Raw genomic sequence first — 18,662 nt, 5'->3', positions numbered from 1 at the left:
AATTTAATTAGTTAGGGAGGGGTGGAAATAAATAAAATTGAGATCACATTGTATGAAAACACTGAGGGAAAAAAATGTAATTTCTTATTAAACCTATGTATAAGATACAGAGTGGTTTACGGTAAAACTATCACCTTGTATATATAATAGTATTTCTATGCTATCAGCTTAACTTTTAATTGTTATTATCAGTGATAACAGGTACAAACATGTGATAAGGTTCTAATTCCCACAAAGGTGGCGGAAATAGTAATATATACATCTGTGTGGATATGTTTCGGTATATCTGTTATCTCTTATCACTCATCTCTTATCTCTTATCACGTGAAAGTAAAAGTGTAACGCGAAAACGGCGACATGAAATTTCACGTATCCAGTAACTATTATATGTACACATCTAGAAAAAATTTACAATCTTTACAATACAATATTCGTACAATAAGCATATGGTGTGGTTAATATAATATACAATTAGCAGTGTATCACTTGTTTGAAGAAACCATCCAGCGATGGAACTCCAATGTCTGGAAGAAAAAATAAGATTATGTCGATTGTATCACTTCAACAACTATAAGGTGTGGGCGTTAACATTTAAACATAATACAATAAACAAAAATATATGTATATTTGATTCTTTATAATATTATACGAGTTTAATAATCAAACGGTTTAAACACAATGCACGAGCCGCGTGCCACGGCGATAGGTTATTATTCATTTAATCGTTTAAACGGTTTTCGTTCACCCTTTCTCGTACAGTAATTACTTGTAAGTGGTTTACATGTTACACCGAGAATGGAAGCGGCTGTTTATCGATAATGATGATAATAATAATAACCCTATCTCCTCCTTCGACCACACACACAATAAAGGGGACGTTAACGGTCTCAACACCGAAAATAATAAGAATAATCGTTATAAGGAAGTCGCTGGTCGTTGTTGTTTATTTTACCGAGATGCATTCCGAGTTTAAAGAAACAAGAATCGATTGGACCGCCGCCACTGATGTATTTTGAATATGATTTTTATTTTTCAATAACAATGTGTTGTGCACGGACAAAACAATAAAGCATAATAATATAATATGTACTCGAATATTTGAAGGACACACAACGTCGAGTAGTTGCACACCCAATCGAACAGATGTGAATATTATAATAAGCCGTCCGAAATCATTATTTATATTATTACATCCGAATCGCGATAACTCTTTCTTGTACAAATTTTCAGTCATGATATAATATAAATCGCATAATACATAATATTATGTATATTAAAAGTTCTGTTGGCGTTGGCAGTGTTGCAGTATGTTTTTGAGTATAAATAAACGATGTACAATCGTTTTTTATTTACCTCGCCTCCGTATATTATATTATACAGCTATACTTACTTCCGGCCCACCGCGGAGGATGTCCGTCGGTATATATCCGGAAATACACACTCCTCGGTCGCAGCCCCCTCAACACATACATACACAAATATTGGAGGGACCGAATAAAGTGGTATAATACTGGCAGAATGGAGAAAAAATTACCCAAACGGTGTTTAGTGACAGCACGTGCTCCGATTTTGCGGTCCGGTAAGTCCAATATAAATCGGCTTTTTCGATTTTAATGTGACCAGGACGAGGAAGAGGGGCAATTCCCTTTCATCCCGGCTCTCCCTACCGTTTGTGTGTCCCGTGCCAATACCTGGGACCATGACCATTGTTGTGTCGCTCTGTTCGACTTAGTGTCATTCACAGGAGTGGGCCCCTGGATCAATGGCAGATGTTCTCCATCGTTTTGTTTGGATTTACGGCCAAAAACCGCCGTCGGGTGAAAATTGTTCAAAAGTACCAACTCCTCTGTGCAATAACTACCGTTAATGTTGTTCCTGGGTTAGCCGAACAAAAATTATACCTAACAACAACGTTTATAAATTCCATTTTAAAGACTCGCGCGTTTAAAAGCCATATGCCGGGTTGCAACCAAATATTTACACACAGAGTTACAACTCGTTTAACTGGAGTTAAAATAAATTCTATTGCATAAATCGTGTTTTAAATTTTATCTGTTTTGTTAAAAATTTACTTTACAGCGATAATTGACCCGTGCATATATCGCTGTGTAAATATATAATATGTCTAGTTAAATTTTGTTATCAATGTTTTGCGTTAAGTGGTGATAATGGAAATGTGCGTTATCAGTTTATTATTGATAAGGCCCTGTGTGATAATAATATTAACTCCTACTGCTGATACCATTTATTCGTTAACCAGTATACTGGTAATAACCTGAATATACCTGAAATGTATAACTTCATTGGCAAACAAAATACCAGACCAGCTAAACTATTCAGACTATGTATATGTAGATTGCCGCTGAGTATTGTTGGGATTTTTTGTTATATGTCAGTATATAAGTGACTCTGCAGTGATTAGAAACCTACACCTTATTGTCATGCGGTGAGTGCATAGCCTACTATTTCTATTTCAAATAATATTTAACACACATTACAACAACGTATCGTTCCGAATGTCAGTTTTAAATTCTTGGAGAAAATTTTCCAATTTGTTTCTGCTGAACCACCCAGCCACAGTACCCGTATGGATTAAAGCATAATCGAGTATACAAGGCGAACACTATTTTGACATCTAATAGATTACATCCTTTTAACTATACCTATACATGTTTGTAATAAATTAACAACGTGTGTATACAGTTACATATATATATATATATTATGCATAAGGTCTTGATACGCTTTGCCGTGTAATCCATTGGCGAATAACGTATAAACTTTAAACGGCGCGTTTATCCAAACAAGTCTGAAGATTTAAAGTTGGAACGCGCACTGCATACGGTTAAACAATTGCCCGGAATAATAAGATCATGCGCCAACATGCAAGTGTATTATATTCTACGAATGTGTGTATTTAATAAATTATTATAAATCCTATAAACGGGGTAAACAACACACGCGGGGCCGTAACGAGATTATTTTATCTTATATACACATATTATTATTATTATATAAGGTTAAAATCGTCTACGGTCTCTAAGTCTCCTTCGCGCCACAACACAAAAGTGAGTCACCTCTCCCTTGTTGTTTACAACCGGCGCGCGTTTTTAGGGCGGCTCTGGGGGGATTATATGATATTATTATACAGAAGGACAAACTCAATTACATGATCCACAAACCTCCCTCCGGTAGTCCGGTAGTCCCCGAATAAGGGAAAACCCCGATTTCTTATTACACACATACTTATTACTTATTATTGCCTCGCGGTAGTTGACAGCTCTGACGGTGTGCATGTACAATTTTGCCCTTCAAATTATGACAAATGGCGTTTGGAAATACAATAAATAATTGCAGCATCCATTTATAAGCGACGGTTTTTTTTTTTTGCAAATTCAACGCACGTCCAAGAGTATTTTCCCCTTAACACACGATCGGTTGTGTGTGCAAAGGCCAACCGATATAAGAAATCCATTTAACCGACCATATTATTATTATTATATCCCTCGTCTTCTCTCTGTATAATATGTGTAACTGACTGACTGACATTGGGTTTTCGATTAATACTACATTCAAACATCACCGAAGCGACTGACTAATACAATGAGCGCCTCAGTGTTTTACATATTTTGATGTCGCATTATGTAAATTGGCAAAACACAAACCGGACGTAAGGCAATATCTTAAGATTTTTTTGTCGGGTAGCCTATCTCATTCATGACTTTTAATATGCATAAAAAAAATGTAAACATAATATATACACTCCAATAAGTTTAAACCGACTTTTGTGTAGAAGATAAGAAGCCAATGACACATGATACTTTCTGTAGGTATACATACAAATGCGTTTCATACTAAGATTTTCGCATTTAAAAGGAATATAAAGAGATTTTTATCCGCAGGCGCGCGTATACGGTCGGTACAGAGTTAAATGGAAAGTTGGCGTGATATATAGACGAATAAAACAAACGGTTATGCCTTGTAAGGAGAAGATAATAAAACTAAAAAAAAACTTAAATAGTAACTTAACTCCAGATGTAACCGTTAAAACTGTGCACAAGTATCCGACTATCTCTATCTATATTCTATAATAATATGTACCTAGCTTTTATTCGAGTACCGTGTAGGCTCAAAATCGAAAATGGCCTGGTCTTAAGTTGAAAGTTAAAAAGCATATTGTAGTCGCTATTCTCGTCTGCAAAACTACTTGGGTAAGGTAAAAGCTTCGAGTTTCTCTCTCGATGGAAATGCTTTTAACTGTTAAACCTTTTATATGGTGTACAACACGGCTATTTATACTACTTAATCGGTTACAACTTGATATTTCAAGGTAGATATAAACTTTTACGCGTTGTGATAACAAAAAGCGGCTTCTTTTTTTTTAAGTTAAAAAATTTGACATTTTATTTCTTATCTCTCTTATCACTAATCTCTTATCTCTCTTATCTTATCAGATAAATCATCAGAAATTTTCGTTAGGTTTTTTCCCGGTTGTGTGCCAAAGTAAAGACATAAAAATGTCAATTATAATGTATATTTGAAATCGTTATGATCTTTATAAAACATTTAATTACCGAAAGTGTATAAAACTACATAATATAATATTGTGTGTGTAAAAAAATAAATACCACTTCGGAGCAATAAGCAACGCTATTTAATTAAAATAAGAATTTATCATTTATTATACTCCATAATTATTTTACCTAAAACGTTGCAAGGCGTGTAGCCAACGCTTTACTTAAGAAAAAGTCAGTAATATGATTTAAAGAAGAAATTAACGATTTTTAACACAACGGCTGTGTTATAATCAAACATTTTTCAAAATGCATACTACTACTAAATACTTTTTAAACATCATCGTTTGACTTACATCCGACCATAAAAATATGTTTTCTCGGTTAGGATTTGTTACCGTTAACTACCTACTACCGTTGTCCTTATTATACAGAAGTGAAAATGTATGTGTAAAACCGGTAGACAGGAAAACGATAAATCGATGGTTTATTAATGAACGATACCTAAGTATTATATTATGTATAGGTAGGTACATATACAGCTGTCCTTTGACATAACAGCGTGGGCTATTATCGGATGGTATGAAATAACATGCAAATCAAGTCGATACACACACACATAATAAATGAGGGATAAAAAAAATAATAAACGGCTCGACATTTATTTTTATTTTTTTTATACCTATTTCCGAATTGGAAAAACAGCTTGTAGACTTTATTAAAAAACGCATCCGAAGCGACAAATTTCGAGTTATTATAAATTGTATTGTGTATATATATATATATATATATGTATATAAAAATATGTAAAAGAGTCGTCGGATGTATTAATAATAATCGGATGAATAACTTTATTATTGTATACATATTATTATGTGTGTATGATATTGCACTGGAGCGGGTAATATTCATTTTTCACGCATTATGGTTTTTTTTATATTTCATTTGAATAATAATAACGTTGTACACTCGAAAAAAGAAATATATATGTTACCTCGTTATGATTTTTTTTTTTATTATTATTATATTATACCCGCAAGTATACGGGGTAGGCGACTTGAACAAGATTTACTATACTCCATTATGGTTTGAATTAATCCATAATACCTATCCAAGAACAATATTATGATCAGTCTCATCTAACATACAACAAGATTGGTCTGCTGTGGTGCTATAATGCATTCAATAAAGTTGTATTTACATATAAAACTCGATTTGTGCGTTGCTTGTTTTTTTTCTTCATTTTTTATTTAATAAACTTGTACGGTTTTCTGGACCTCTTGGCAAAATATAACTTTTGTAAGCTTTTGAAAGGCCTTCGTTTTAGCCCGCGGCCATGGGATTTATATGATTTATGATACATTTTATACCAAAAAAAAAAAAATGTTATTTACACTCTGAAGTATAAAATATTGTGACTTGAAAACTCTTCTCAGAACTTAAAACCGAATAAAAATGGTCAACTATATTTTACTGGCATTGCCGTCATTACCTAGTAGGTAACCAACTGTAATGTATTTGCATTATTTCTAAGGGTATTTTATCCTATACTGTATACCTAACTCTTGTATGATTGTTTTACATCAATCTTAAATGTTTTAGCGTTTACAGTACAGTTTAATTATATTTAGTCCCAGTAATGTTGCCCGAGGTACCTAACAACGAAGTAAATATTTAAATTTCCCAAAAGAGAACTCAAGTGACCAATATAGTCACTAAAATTAATCCTGGAAAACATTTCTTATTATAGTACTTCATCCATATTAATCACTAGTCATAGGGGAAATTAAACAATACACAAAGAAAACAAAAATTGTAAGACCTATTTTTGAGATGAAATCCGAACGATTTATCTAAATTATCATAATTTATTAACTCGTATAAACATATCGTGTCAGCAAAAGGAACAATGCCAATACAATTCAGCTATCTCCTTACACAACCAAACCTAAAAACACATTTAGATACACAGATATTTAATAAACTACACTGCTAAGTGTACATACATGCCGTCAACAGAGAAAATTAAAGTTACTATTTTCCGCCATCTTTGTGGAAATCATAACATTATCACAAGTTTATAACTGTTATCACTACTGATAACAATTACAAGTTAAGCTGATAGCACAGAATCGCAGATATATATATATATATATATATATATATATATATACACATAAATCCCACAAAAATGGTCACTTCCATTCTTATCACTAAGTAGCAATCTAGTTTATTATAATATATTATATCCGTATTTAGGTTTAAGAGATTAGAAATTAGTGATAAGAGATTAGAGGTAGGAGATAAGAGAATAACATATTCAATTTTTTCCCGCAAAGCTGAGAAAATAATTGTTTTTTTTCTTTAAATACATATTTAATTAAGTCGGCAATTCAAAGTGGTTTGGTAGAGCAATTTATTTCATAAAAAAAAATACTTCACTAGGTATATAGGTATGAGTATGTAATGTCACAATATTTTATTTCTCGACGATTAAACTTAATGGTACCTACGTCGTACACGGTGTTGTGTTTATATAACATTTAACAATATAATATATTGTGTATATACGTATTCAAAGTTAGTATAAGTGCACGGGCCATAAGGTTTGGTAATATTTTGCAAATGTTCCACTGCCGGGTTAATGCAATTAGGCGAATCCTTGCGGATGGTTTTCAGCGGTTTCTGGGTTTCAGACACACTTACCCTGGACCAACAGTAGTCCTAAACGACGGCGACACTGGTGCTGTGCTATAGTAATAACGGTGGTCGTTTGTTACATTTTAACCGTGTGGCGGATACACATCCCACGCACGCACCAACAGTGTGTAATATACTCTTGAAGTTTTCCAGAGAGGTGTTGGCCACAGCCTTTAGGGGCATAATACACATTATTGTTAATAGCCGCATTGTATTGTTATTATTATACATTGAGAACGGCGGGGCTCATTAAAAAAAATTAAAAACCCTAGGCCGACCCCGATGTCGATAAACGATAAATTAGACGAGCCGACATGTTGTCTTTAACACCGAAATTATACATTATACACTGCACTTTTTATATTGCGTTAATAATAACAAAAAACAAAAAAAAAACCACATTAACGCTGGGCAGACGGATTACAAAATAATAAGATGTTCCTGGCTACCTAACCTGGCTAACCTTAAGTACAAGATTTCGTTTAATACAATACCTTCTGTTTGATTAATATTTACTTATACTCTTGCCCGGTTGCACCAAACTTGTCGTTATCTATTGGTAAATTGTTTACCGCCGAAATAAACTAACTTTTGTTAAATTAACATGTGTTAGATTTGCGAGTGTTGCTCAAACGTTGTTTTATATTCAGGTTATTACCAGTTAACTGGTTATCGAATAAATGGTATCAGCAGAAGAGTTAATGTTATTATCATACAGGGTCTTATCAATGATAAACTGATAACGCACATTTCCATTATCACCATTTTAACACAAAACATTGATAACAAAATTTAACTAAACAAACATTTTTACACTGAAAATTATTACTTATCATAATATATTGAAAAATACAAATTTTCGAATGATTAAGTATTGAATATTATATTCTGTATACGATTATCAAATGAAAATTTTAATGTCGAAACGCGCATACCTAGAGATACTAAAGTTTTCAACTCTTCATCGTATATTACGGTTTGAAACTTTTGTGGAATCTTAAAATTATTACCGAAAACTTTACACGAGCCTTTCATGACTGACTAATAAAAAGTTTAAACTTTTTCGAGTTATGTCAACACTGTAGAAATATTAATATATAAGTTATTTTATAAAGCATATATACTAAGATATACCGTGTACACTCTACACGGTGCTACTGTTTACTTTTCTCGGATAAAATTGTTTTCTTCATTTTATTTTATAAAATATATAAATTGTATTTTTTCAAATATTTTCTTACGTTTCTCGCAGTTACAAACATTGACATTGTGTAATAAAAACAAAACAGTTATTAAAAATTTAATTCATGTTATATTGTTTACATACTTGTGCATATAAAAAATACAAACTCATAATATATTAGTCGACCTGTAACGACGGTGTAGAAAAGTCGTTTTTTGTTGGTAAATAATGCATTTTTAATGTATTTAATAAAACACTTCTCGAATTTCATTTCGGAATACATTTCATTACGAAATAACCAAATACCTAGTTTATGGTACAGCAGGCGTTGACCCCTTTTCAAGTGTTAATTAATCGAAAAGCCAGTTTGTAATAATATTACCAACCGAAAACGGGTATCTAATTTGATCAAGTCTGATGCTTCTCGTTTACTTGAGAATATATATTTTTTTAATATATAAAATAACAATGTACTGGATATCAGACGGCCCCTGAGGGTAGGTAATACCGATTGTGTTCTAATAATGTCTTAACATCAATAAGATGAAATACATCAGAAACAAGGCGGCCTGTCTGTCGGTTAAACTGTACTACAGGTAGTAGTATTAATAATTGTTATTAATATGAATAATTTATAGTAAAATGTTTTAATGATCCTTGACACGCCGCCTATAGATGGACCCGGTTAAGTTTAATACTGTAAGAAACACTTACATTCAACACTTGTGACGACGGCTTCTTTGTGCCTTATCCCTAACCTAACCTTATACATATACTTAAAAAAAATGTTTAAATGTAGATTTGAATTCGAAAGCGATAAACCATCAGTGTCGATATTATAACATAATATAAGATTAATATATAATCGGAGAAAATATATTTTTTTATTTAATACCTTACAATATTTGTAATTGAGACACTTGTATTAGAACAAGGACCCAGTTAGGTGTTTTTTTAAATTTGATATTGTGCAGACTGTAATAAGGAAACATAATTTTATTTTACTAGAAAAAATGGCCTAATAAGTGTTATTTTAAGTACAACTGTGATAGAAAAAAAGTCTTGCAAAGTATAAAATATTGTGAACACTACTTTCAAATGTATATGACACTTTTATTTTTGGTTTTTTTTTTAAGCATGTTGATATCGAATAAAAATGTTACATTTCATACACTGAACAAGCGTTTTTTATTTTTATTAAACAAATATAAACTTTCAATATTAAATGTTTTCATTAGAACAAAGGCCTAATTTTTTCAACTTTTTAAAAAATTCCTTAGACAAATCCCGTTAAAATGGTTATTACTTAGACAAAACTTATAAAGTTTTCGTTAAAAAAAAATGTACTTAAAAAAATTGATTTTCTTGTGTCTACTGAAAATTACCAAACATTGAAATTTGGGTCTTGTTCTAATAAGCGTCTCAAGTAACATTACAAATGGCTAGCTCGGTAACAGCTGTTCTCCAAATGACAAAAATAAAAGTTAAGATTCCTATACAACACTAAAAGACAAGTGCAATAGTATAACTATTTTTTTTTTAAAACAAGAGAACAAAGTACAAACCTTTAATCCCCTCTGTACAATGGCTTTTTCACAGACTATATTACTAAAGTGTAGCATATAAGATGAGAAATCGTCGCTTCGGGCGATAATAAAGTATGTACCTAATAATACACAACGTTTGGGCGGTTCTTTTTTTTACTTGCTTTTTATCCTAAAGAATTGGCGCCAAGTGCTACCGAGGGATTCCCTGAACGGATTTATTAAAAAGCCCCAGAAGAGATGTCTCTCCGTTTAACCAATCTTTTGAACCTCGTACAAATTTCACCAACTGAGTATTATTTCCAGTGTTGTCTGTTGCCGGCAGCGATGCCATCGCCGAGTAGGTACTCTGATTTTTTGTTTTCAATGAAAAAACTTTTTTTTTCACCGTCGATATTACTTAAAAATATAAATTCCCATCGAGAGAGTTGAATATTGCGACGAGGTTTATTTTCCGCAAAATTAGTTATTAAAAAACTACCAGGTATCTAATATTGTTGGAAAAGTAAATACAACAAACTAAAAAAGCAATCAACATTTTTGACATTTTTATGTCTTTGCTTTGGCACATAAACGGAAAAATCGACACCATTAACAATCGACACCGGTTATCATAACGAAAAAATCAGCTGATTTATCTGATAAGATAAGAGATAAGGAAAAGAGATAAGAGATATGGTTTTTACTTTGGAACACATCCGGAAAAATCGACATCGAAAATGTATCCTTCTATATCCTTATATCCTTATATGTCCTTCTTATGCGGGTGGGAATGAGGATGGAGATGTTACATTTATGTGATAGGATATAGGAGATAGGGGATAAGAGATAAGGTGTAAGAGACAGGAGATAGGAAGTAAGAGATAGAAGATTAGAGATGAGGGATGGGGTTGAGAATGGGGGTGGGGACATATATGTTGTAGGAATGCAAATTAAATTTTTTACTTTTAATAAGATTGGAACTATTGGTATATAAATAAGTATTATTATAATAAGTACTTATAATTATAAGTATTTTTGGAAAAAAGTGAGGCACTAAGCCATCGATATGTACATGTCTTTAATATAGAATTTCACCTGTACCTATTCCAAATAGAAAAATCCTAAACGTTATCGCTTATCACATATTATAATGTTAATTGTTATCACCCGCTTAGGACGGTTGTTAAAGTTCAAAAAGCAGTTTTAGCATTAATTTAAATACCGGTATAATAATATTATATTATTGTAGATTTAAAATCCGTCACCCATTTGTCATCCGACCACGAAAAAAGGATTTATTCAACGTTTAATAAATGACGACAAAAAAAAATGTAAACTCCCATAAAATAAATTACAACAACGTCGTCCGACAAAAGCGGGTATCATAAATATAAAAATAAAATAAAACTGTACCTATTCGTGAATTAAAAATTAAAAAAAACCATAAGAAAACTCTGAACACATAATAATTTACATAAACTGTGTATAATAATAATTTACTACAAAGTTCAACAACCGTCGTGTAAAAAATCAAGTTAAATGTATATTAATGCGTTTGCCGTAAAAAAAGTTAAAGTTGTGATAAAAAAGTCTTTGATGCAAATTCATGGAAAGCTCTAAAAACATTTACTTTCATTACACACATGAATACATATTATAATATATTGATATCTCTATTATGTACTGTTACAACACAAACGTCATCCCAAGTCCCGTTCAGCATAACAGCGGTTTTAATATGTATTAGCAATCAAACAATTTAAGTTATAACTGATTTAAACAAATATATTTTATAAAAAAACAAATCGTAATATCAATATTTCAAATTGATAGTACTAAATAGATAAGAAAAGGGTATTTGAAAACGGTCATTGTATGCCTTTTTAACATGGCCGTCACGTTTTTGTTTACTTTAAGAGTGACCCTTCTGCTAATATCTATCCTGTGCTAATACTCTACAATGTGTTGTAAATAATTGTTATATCTTAGCTACCACCACCGTTAAGTTATGACGCAAGGAAAATGAAATTACCGTACCTTAAAAGGGAAGGAATAATTATTATTGTTTTACGCTTAACAAGTTAACTAAAATATACCTATATATTTTTCTATATTTCATGGAAATTTTATAAGAAAAAAAGAAGGCCAAAACGGCAAAGAAACCCTCCGTTTAATTATTATTATTTCCCTGTAGAGGGGCAAAGTCATTAAACAACACAGAGGAATGTTTGACAGGTTATAACGCCCCGGTGGGTTCACGGGAAATTCTTTTTGATAATTAATTTCGGCTCGGCTCATAAAATCCCGCTGCCCCGCACAGTTGGCAACACTGACTTTGTGGTAATTTTCCACGAAAATTACATCGGGCCAGTCGCTGGATTATGGTGGTAATTAAACGCAAGGGGAAAAAATAAATTTTCCAATTTATTCCCGCCTGGTATACCGTGATGTATAAATAATTTCAGTTGGAAAAAACTAATTTTACAGTACATTCTCCCGGAATCGGTAGTCGAGTATTTCGGTGTCTTAAGTCAAAAAAAAAAAAAGCATCTTACCCGACCGACCGTGACCCGTATATTCGGCTTACGCCGGCTTTTATATTTTCTTCCCGCTTTATTGTTGCCATACCCTCAGTTTTACTTTTTTACATCCCATCCCTCGTGATTTACCACATCTAGTCCTGTGTAGAAATCCCCCGTCTGACGTATACTTATCTCGCGGATGCAAAATTACGGTTCTGGCCGCGTTTATCGCCAAAAAAATATATAGGTGTATCCGCTATTAACTCACCGGCCAAATCCGCTGTCCGATTTTCCTCGAGATTTCCAAACGACATGCGATTAACTGAAATCTGATTAACTGGTGATCTGAGTTCGTTAATGATTTCCAAACGAAACACGATTTATCGGAATTTCTATTTAATAATTCGCGCGACATTTTAACATAATCAAATGTGATTACATTGTTCACAGACTATATTATTGTGAAAACATGACTCAAAATAAAATAATAATAACCGCAGATTCAAGCATCACATTTTTACAATAATAATATCACGGATTAGATAAAAAGAAATAGTCTAATCCGTGATAACAATATAGTCAGTTATCATTTAAATCTTATGATTGATAAGGAGTCTGTGCGATAATACTGTAAAATATCTGCACAATAATTCATACTGATTCGCGTGGCCACACTGATGTCTTTGTTAGTCCCTAATCAGTCTTTTTTATATTGTCTGTGTATTATATTAGCTATAGGAGTTCAGTTTCTAAATTTATAAAATGCATTGGATAAAAATATAAAATTAGCTTGATGAAACAAAAATTACACTAATATAATAATAGTTTCTAATGAACGGCAACAATTTATAAACTGCTATGAAATCACAAAATCTTCTTCTTATGTTGGCACTACTCCTAAGAGTTTTTGATCTTCGACTCTTAGGGTTTTTTTAAATATTCTTCTACCGCGTCAATCCATCTTTTTCTGGGTCTTGCTCTTGGTCTTCTTCCTTCTGGTTTCCATTCTATTGCTATCCTAACTGTTTCGGTGTATTCTTTGGCCCTTGAAAAAATTTGTTACTGGCACTAGTACAGAATAGATAAAAGCAGAAAGGTTACTTTTAAAGTAAACAAAAACGTGACGGCCATGTTGAAAGGGCATACAATGACCGTACCCTTACCTTTCCTTATCTATTTATTAGTACTATCAATTTAAAATATTGATACTACGGTTTGTATTTCATAAAATATATTTGTTTAAATTAACTATAACCTAAATTATTTAATTGCTAATACATATTAAAACCTCTTAAAGCAATTTTTCTAGTCATTAAATCAATTATTGTTTTAACTTTCGTATACAAATTATATTCTACTTTTAGTTTTACGAAAATGGTCACACTGCGACGCTCTAAGACTATGGCCGTCGCATTTTTATGTGATAAGTATCTTCCCTGTGTTAATTTTTATCGGTGTCCGGGGCTTGGTGCCCCCATCATAACTTTACAACTTTGTGATATCTCCTTTACCAGTTTTCCGTTGTTTCTTCAATGATAGACCCACATATTTTCCTCCATACTTAGTAATAGTTGTTTGTATTTATTTTTTACAGCTTGTGACTGTCACCCAATCGGAGCTTCCGGAAAGACATGCAACCAGACCAGTGGCCAATGCCCGTGCAAAGATGGCGTGACCGGCATAACGTGCAACAGATGCGCCAAAGGATACCAACAGAGCAGATCGCATATCGCACCGTGCATAAGTATAATTTTTCATTGCTTTCTTGTGTAACGATGTAATAAGCATAACGATTAATAATATTAACGATTGGCTTTGCAGAAGTACCGTCTAAGATTTCGGTGAACCAAATGTCGGCCGATGCTCGTGCCGGAGGCGGAGGAGACGAAGGAGACTACGACGACGACGAGGAAGATCATCAAAGTGAGATTATATACTGATTTACTGTAATTATTTACCCCTTCGGATGGTCGCTGTCGAGAAATAGCCGGAAATAAGATAATTATACATAAGTAGAATCTTGTTATTCGTATCGGTTGCCGCAATTAATTATTATAATTAAGAGCTCCGGGGATATAGCAACGCACTTGTACTTCCCTGAAACAAGGAACTCTTGTGACGGGTTTTCTTAAAAAAAAATAGGTGCGACCGGTATAAAATAGAGCAAAAACTAACGAGTATCCACACTACAAGCGGATACATTGACACATGTCTTTATATCCAAGTATAGGACCCTGGAACTTTTTGGTACATTCCTTATCTTTTATCTCTAATCTAGTATCCCTAATATCTTAACTCTAATACATTATCACTATTTTACGTCTAATCTCTTATGTCTAAGCCATTATCTCTATTTTATTTTATTTAATCTATTATATCTTATCCATTATCTCTAATGTCTTATTTCTAATCCATTATCTCTAATCTAGTATCCCTAATATCTTATCTCTAATACATTATTTATCTCTACTTGTATCTCTAATCTATGTTCTCTAATCTAATATCTCTTATCCATTATCTCTATTTTTTATCGCTTATATTTTATATCTAATCTAGTCTCCCTAATATCTTATCTCTAATACATTATCTCTATTTGTATGTCTAAGCCATAATCTCTATTTTTATCTCTAATCTTTTTACTCTATTTTTATCTCTCATCTCTTTTTTTTTTGTAATCTATTTTATCTTATCTATTATCTCTTATCCGTTATCTCTATTTTTATCTTTAATATCCCCCCCTTCTACCTCCGTCGCTGCCGAGTGTGATATCCAGCGTTACGTTTCGGACAAATTTTTTAAAAAGACTCCCAGCGATAAAACATATTATACATGTTAAATAATACTATTATGATGTACCTACACCTACGTTGTTTGGGTGTTCATCTTCTTGTCTGGTAATATATTTTGTGTATTTCTTGTACGGCGGCGAACACCGTCGACTGATGAAAATATTGGTTTTTGTGTTTGGCTATTGGCCCAGAAGTTAATTTAAATAAAAGCGTCGGAGATGTCGTCCCCGGGGATTTCGGTGAATTCGCGGGCAAATAGCTCTGGATACGTCTGGATACGTTAATGGATTACCGGGAGCGGAGGGAGGGGAGAGAGGTGCGACAGCGGGAGAGCCCATTTATCAAAGTCGCAGTATCCCATTTCTAAAAAAGATAATCGGCCAATAATTTAACACTCTGGTCCCCTATACATATATAGTGGTATATAATCGGTGCGATATATTATTCCCGCCTTGCCTACCTTTAATGTTTCCCCGCACACGGTAACAACATAGCTTCCGGCCAAAACCGGGAAGACCCTTTATAGATGATTGGAAATGGTTTATATCGCAGCAAATACGGAAATAAAATACAATCTCGAAACACGAAAAATAACTGTGAATAAAACTATTAACTCTCTCTCTCTCTCAATATCTAATAAATTATTATCATTGTGGATTTCTTTATCCAAACGCTAATGTTTGTATGGAAAAAAACAATACAAAGACATTCCTATAAACTATATTATCACAGAATAGATAAAAGCAAGAAGGGTCACTCTTAAAGTAAACAAAAACGTGACGGCCATGTTGAAAGGGCATACAATGACCGTACCCTTACCTTTTCTTATCTATTTAGTGTTATCAATTTAAAATATTGATATAACGGTTTGTATTTTATAAAATATATTTGTTTAAATCAGTTATAAGTTAAATTTGTTGATTGCTAATACGTATTAAAACCTCTTAAATCAATTTTTCCAGTAAATTTTTGTTTTGACTTTCGTATAGAAATTATATTATACTTTTAGTTTTACGAAAATGGTCACACTGCGACGCTCTAAGACTATGGCCGTCGCGTTTTATGTGATAAGTATCTTCCCCGTGTTAATTTTTATCAGTGTCCGGGGCCTGATATTATTAGCTTTTTAAGTTCATAATATAATATTATGGTTTTAATAATATTCGAGTTAGATAGGAAAAACGGATAACAAACAAAAGTATAGCGATAAAAAAAAAGTCAACAAGTCTGTAAGATTATTATTCTGACCAAATCGCTCCTAAGAAAACGTCAACAAGTTAATTACTGTTACAGGTGCAAAGACATTATTATGTTTGTTAGCCATATTATACTTTTGTTGGTCCAAAACACAGTCTGTCTGAAAAGTCTTACCTGAAAACTTTCTTTTCAAATTTCGAATCTAAATTCTAATTGCGCCACTTTTCATTGTTGTTATTCCTAAAGGTCACCGTATATATGTATAATACACACAATATTGTCTTCAGTTCCATTTAACTCATCGTTTTCGCCAGTATTATCTCCACGGGGTTAGATAATGTGGATTTCAGAATAAAGCTTTGGACTATAAAACGCCCTTTTGGTAATTTACCAACGATATTATCATTATCATCGGCGAGAGAGAAACAAAGTATATATATAGAATACCCAACACAGTACACACCCTCTTTGTACTTCCTGAGGGCGAACTCATGACTTTTCCTTAAGTTTTGTAATCAACTTCCCATTGTGCTCTATTGTTACACAATATTTTGGACGCCTCGTGGTGCCTCTGTTTTTCCTTTATAGCATCGAAATTAAACTCAAGTAGGTATACCTACTACTGCGGTATAGAAAACTCATCTTAGAAACTGTGTTTAATATTTAAAGTGGATCTGTACTTAGTAAATGATGGCTAAACCTATTTGAACTAATCCAGCATACAGATATATTTAATACTGACGCGTTCGTTTAGCACAATGTATTTGTACAAATCCAAATCATATTTTAAATCATTTATTTCACCGAGGTATAAAAGACAATCTGATTGCTAATAAACCGTTTACCGTTATAATTAACACTAAGTATGTATTCGATGAATTTGACTGACTTTGATTATTTAACTTAAGTAATAATTATATGTAAAAACACATATATACATATGGTCTAATAAACTAAATTTGACTCAATAGTTCAACCGCGGTTAGAAAGTTACCGTCGCCTCAATTTAATCCAAACGAATACATATTTCTTAAGTTTGAACTTGTTGCACTTTTGTACATAATACACCTGTTGTCACCGTTATTGTCACTCTTACTGAAATATTAACAACTTTTGTAGGGACAATTTTTCCAGTAAAACTCATTATTTGTAAATTAAGTCTAGCTATTTTTAGATTTGTTATTTTATTTTGTTGCCCATGGTAATTGTGCCATGTGTGGTAACCATGGTATTTTTAGTAGCCTTGGTATGTGTGGTAACCATGGTTTTTGTCTTTGTGATACACAGAAAAGAGGATAACGTTAACGATTAAGATAATGACAATGTAATGGTAGTAATTGTAATGATAATGTTAAAGACAAAGATAAAGATACATTTTAAGAATGTCTAATTTGAGATGTTCGAATATGCCGCCATTGTTGTCCACGCATACCACGGTTATCACACAAACCAAGGTTACCATATGCATCAAAATAAAATAACAAAACTAAAAATAGCTAAGAAACTTAATTTACAAACAATGGGTGTTACCGAAAAAATGTTCCTACAAAAGTTGTTAGTTTTTATAAGAATTTCATTGGTTTTTGTAGTTAACAAAAAATGCACGGTTTCCATTTAAAAAAAAAACCTTTGTTTTTGACTGTAAGTCAGCCATTTTTAATTTTGGAACATATATATATATCTTTTTAACGTCCCCTTTTGTACTCTAAAAGTCTTTATTAAACAACTTTTTCATTGGATTAGTGTTTTAAAATGGGACACCCTGTATAATATTTAAATTGAAACCAATAATATTATTATAGTAACATCAAAGCGTGTATCATCAATGACCACACGAAGAGGACTTAACGCGTTTATGGTGTGTGTTATTTAAAGAAATCCGACACCGACATGCAATCCACAGAGATTGACAACACTAGCAAAGGAGGGGAAGGTAATGAAGGGCGGGGAGGGTCGAATTGTACAACTGGCCGTGTGTGTAAATATATCTTAAAGGTGTCAACCGGGTTATTAATATTATTATAATATGTATTTAGGGTGGTCCGTGGGTTCAACAGGTTTTTATGACTTTGCCCGACCGTGTAAAAACGAAATAAATTAACGTCTGGGAAAATAAGACGGTATTTAAAAAAATAAAAAAACTCCTCGTAAAAAATCCATCGACCTATGTGTGGGCTATTGCTGAGCTTCTCACATGTGTACTTATACTTGTACAATATTGTTTTATCGTT

At 32.6% G+C, this 18,662-nt stretch overlaps 1 protein-coding gene across 1 annotated transcript in view; it reads left to right on the top strand.

The window, feature by feature from the left end:
• Nucleotides 1-18,662, top strand: part of LOC126847547 (netrin-3-like) — a 73,138-nt gene that overhangs the window by 50,492 nt on the left and 3,984 nt on the right. The window contains exons 3-4 of the mRNA XM_050587864.1: nt 14,040-14,189; nt 14,267-14,368. Of these exons, the coding sequence (XP_050443821.1) occupies nt 14,040-14,189; nt 14,267-14,368 (252 nt within the window). The remainder of the gene's footprint in view (nt 1-14,039; nt 14,190-14,266; nt 14,369-18,662) is intronic.

This window comes from Adelges cooleyi, unplaced genomic scaffold (genome assembly GCF_023614345.1).
Source record: "Adelges cooleyi isolate 19-005CV unplaced genomic scaffold, UGA_ACOO_1.1 ACOO_flye_CR_arks_rails_tigmint_CR_PRNA_108, whole genome shotgun sequence".
Taxonomy (NCBI): Eukaryota; Metazoa; Arthropoda; class Insecta; order Hemiptera; family Adelgidae; genus Adelges; species Adelges cooleyi.
This window is presented reverse-complemented; position numbering and strand designations above follow the sequence as displayed.